Here is a 2,808-nt window from a genome sequence, read left to right as displayed (position 1 = left end):
CCGGGCCACACTGCTCGCCGCTGTAAGAGCCGGCCCTGTCGTCCCCACCCACTGGGTCCTCCGCTGTGCGGGGTCGATTTGCCTAAATAAACGGAGGCCTTTCTCCGGGAACCGGTGGGTGCCCGGGCTCTGGGGGGGCACCCCGCGAGGCTGGGGACCGCAGGGTCGGACAGGGGGGGCTCACATTTCACCTCCATGAAGTTAGAAGGTCCAAGTCCAGAAGCCAGCGGATTCCACCGCCGACCCCGCCTGGTGGTCGCAGGAGAGGACCGTCCCGGCGGAGGGCGGCCTGCAGCCACCTGCCCTTCCCTGAGGCCCAGCGTCTGAGATCTGACTGCTGCCCGTTGGAGAGGGCGGAGGGTCTGCGAGCGGGAGATGCCCTGGAGCCCAGGCCACCGCCAGGGAGGATGGGCCCAGCTGGGCGGTGGGTGCCGGGCCAATCTAGTTATGCAGCTTCGCCTTGGGCGCACCTCCCCACAAGACCACCCGTGAGAGGGCAGCCAAGCTGGGGAGGGTCCCCCGGCTGCTGCTCCTGCTGCCCTGGCCGGGCCCCTAGAGGGCCTAGCTGCCCCGCAGGGTTCCAGCTGTGCTGGCTGGGGCCCCTCGCGGCTGTGCCATCTGGAAGGCCTGTGGGCGCGGCTATAGGATTAAGCCTCAGACTGACCTGTTGGCAAAGTCACAGACAAGTCCCAGCTTAGAGGGCACAGTCCTCTTAGATAAATAGGCTGGACCTTATAACGCTGCCTAGATCTTATCTGGGAAGCTGATGGGCTGAGGGAGGTGCAGCAAGTGCTGCCAAAACCAGTGAAACTCACAAGAACAGTGTAACTATGATAACCACTACCTTGTTTACCTCTGGCTATAAAATAAAGGCTCAGCTTGCCTCTGGATCTCTCTCTCTGTGGCCTCAGCCAGGCACAGGGAAGATCCACGGAGAATAAAGAGAGAACCTGGCTATGCTGATCATCTGAACGCTGTCTCCGTGTCCTTCATTCTTCGCCAACTCCGTCCACACCTTTGGGAACCCCTGGCCCGCCGGGGCTGGACCCCGGCAAAGGCCGAGTGTAGATGGAATGATGCCCAAGCTGGTCAGCCAGGTGGACTAGTGCAGTGTCCAACCTTGGGCACGGGGCTGGGGTGGGAGAGCTGAGGGCACAGGGTGGGGGTGGGGGTGCTGCGGGTGCTCTGGCCAGTCTGAGGGCCTCCCAGAGCAGGGTTTGCACCATCGCTGGCTTGGGTCTGTCTAGCAGGCCCACCAAGGGTCGCGGGACACATGACAGGATGTAGACACCGTTCTGGATAAAGCCCCGCAGAGATCTAAGCTGATGTGCCTTTCTGGAGGCCCAGCTGGCCCTCTCTCGGCCTCTGGCGGGCAGAGGTCAGGGTCCAAGGTTAGGAGCAGAACGCCAGCTGGCGGGGGTGTGGGCTGCACACAGGGCCGGGCCTGACAGGAGGACCCTCTTGGCCTCCCTCCCGGGGCTTCTCGCATCTGCGCCACCTGCTGAGCCTGGCCACCCTCTCCTCCAGCCCGTCCACGACCCTGGGCCCAAAGCCCCAGGTGACCCAGGGTCCTGCAATCACCAATTCCCTCCTCCTGGCCACAGAAGGTCTCGGAGCAGTGGTCCCAGGTTCTCCCACACGACCACAGAACAAAACACCTGCGCACAGCACAGGCCCATCTGTAGCTGACCCTACAGCCTCAGGAGGCAACGCTGGCCCTTGCTGGACACCGTGCACCCCCATGGCCCTTACCTGTTCCTTCCTAGCCGATACAAGCTTTTTAAAAAAAATAGATGTTTAGATTGTGTTAGGTCGGAGAGAGTCCAGGATCGGATACGTGCAGACATGTGATGAGACAATGGACTCCCCCTGGAATTTCTCACAGATCTACGTGCCAGACACAGATGCCGGCTTCTTCTCCCTGAATCCACATACCCCCACACAGATGCTGACTCATTCCTGAATACCTTGCTGACCCCCCTGCAGCTGAAACTTCCTCAACTGAATACCTCAGCTCATGTCCCCGCCCCTCACCCAACCGCAGTATAAAAAAAAGCCCCCCCCTCCCTGTTGGCGTGAATCCACGTGCCCTGTCTTTGGGGTACGTGGGTCTCCCGGGGACGCAGAATGAACTTTCCTTTCCTTTCTTTTCTGATTCACTGGACTCTATTTCTTGCGCCGCCTCCTGAGCCACCTAACCTAACAGAATGATTTTGGAGAGAGAGGAAGGGAGAAGGATAGAGAGAGAAACATCGAGAGATATCGATACATCAGCTGCCTCCTGCACACCCCCTACTGGGGATCGAGCCTGCAACCCGGGCATATGCCCTGACTCGGAATCCAACCGGTGACCTCGGTTCCTGGGTCGATGCTCAATGGCTGAGCCGCACTGGCCGGGCCTATACGAGTTGTTTAAAGTGCTGGTGGCCGCCTGTGGGCTGGCCGGGTGATTTAGGGGTGCAATTCCCTTCGGGGTTAAAGCGAACCTTCAGCGGCACCGGGGTCTTCTCCAGGCTGATTGGTTGTCCAAACTTCCCTCTGGGCACCAGGAGCCCCGCCCCCCAGGTCTGGGGGCGGCGGGCATGCGATCCCTTTCGCCAAACTTTTCTTCTCAGAAACAAAACGAGAACTATTAGCCCCTGAGTTCCCCGTGGTATTCACCGCACCCGGGTCTTTGCGATGCAGTGATCCTCGCGGAGGAAAAGCGCTGGCGGGGACCTGCCAGACCCGGAAGTTGGAAAAACCCTGTCCCCGGGCCTGGCGGGAACCGGGCTGCCCCCGGGCCGCGCCCCCGCCTTTGGGCCAATC

General features: G+C 60.8%; 2 protein-coding genes across 2 annotated transcripts in view; one reads left to right on the top strand and one right to left on the bottom strand.

Moving 5' to 3' along the window:
- The window catches only part of LOC102249210, a gene marked incomplete at its 5' end in the record, with an annotated part of 29,470 nt that overhangs the window by 10,563 nt on the left and 16,099 nt on the right, over window positions 1-2,808 (bottom strand).
- DCXR (dicarbonyl/L-xylulose reductase) overlaps window positions 1,077-2,808 on the top strand; it is a 3,971-nt gene continuing 2,239 nt past the window's right edge. The window contains exon 1 of the mRNA XM_005883674.2: window positions 1,077-1,088. Coding sequence (XP_005883736.1) covers window positions 1,077-1,088 — 12 coding nt within the window. The remainder of the gene's footprint in view (window positions 1,089-2,808) is intronic.

The sequence above is a fragment of the Myotis brandtii genome, unplaced genomic scaffold, assembly GCF_000412655.1.
Source record: "Myotis brandtii unplaced genomic scaffold, ASM41265v1 scaffold797, whole genome shotgun sequence".
NCBI lineage: Eukaryota > Metazoa > Chordata > Mammalia > Chiroptera > Vespertilionidae > Myotis > Myotis brandtii.
The sequence above is the reverse complement of the archived record's forward strand: the minus strand, read 5'-3'. Positions and strand labels throughout refer to the sequence as shown.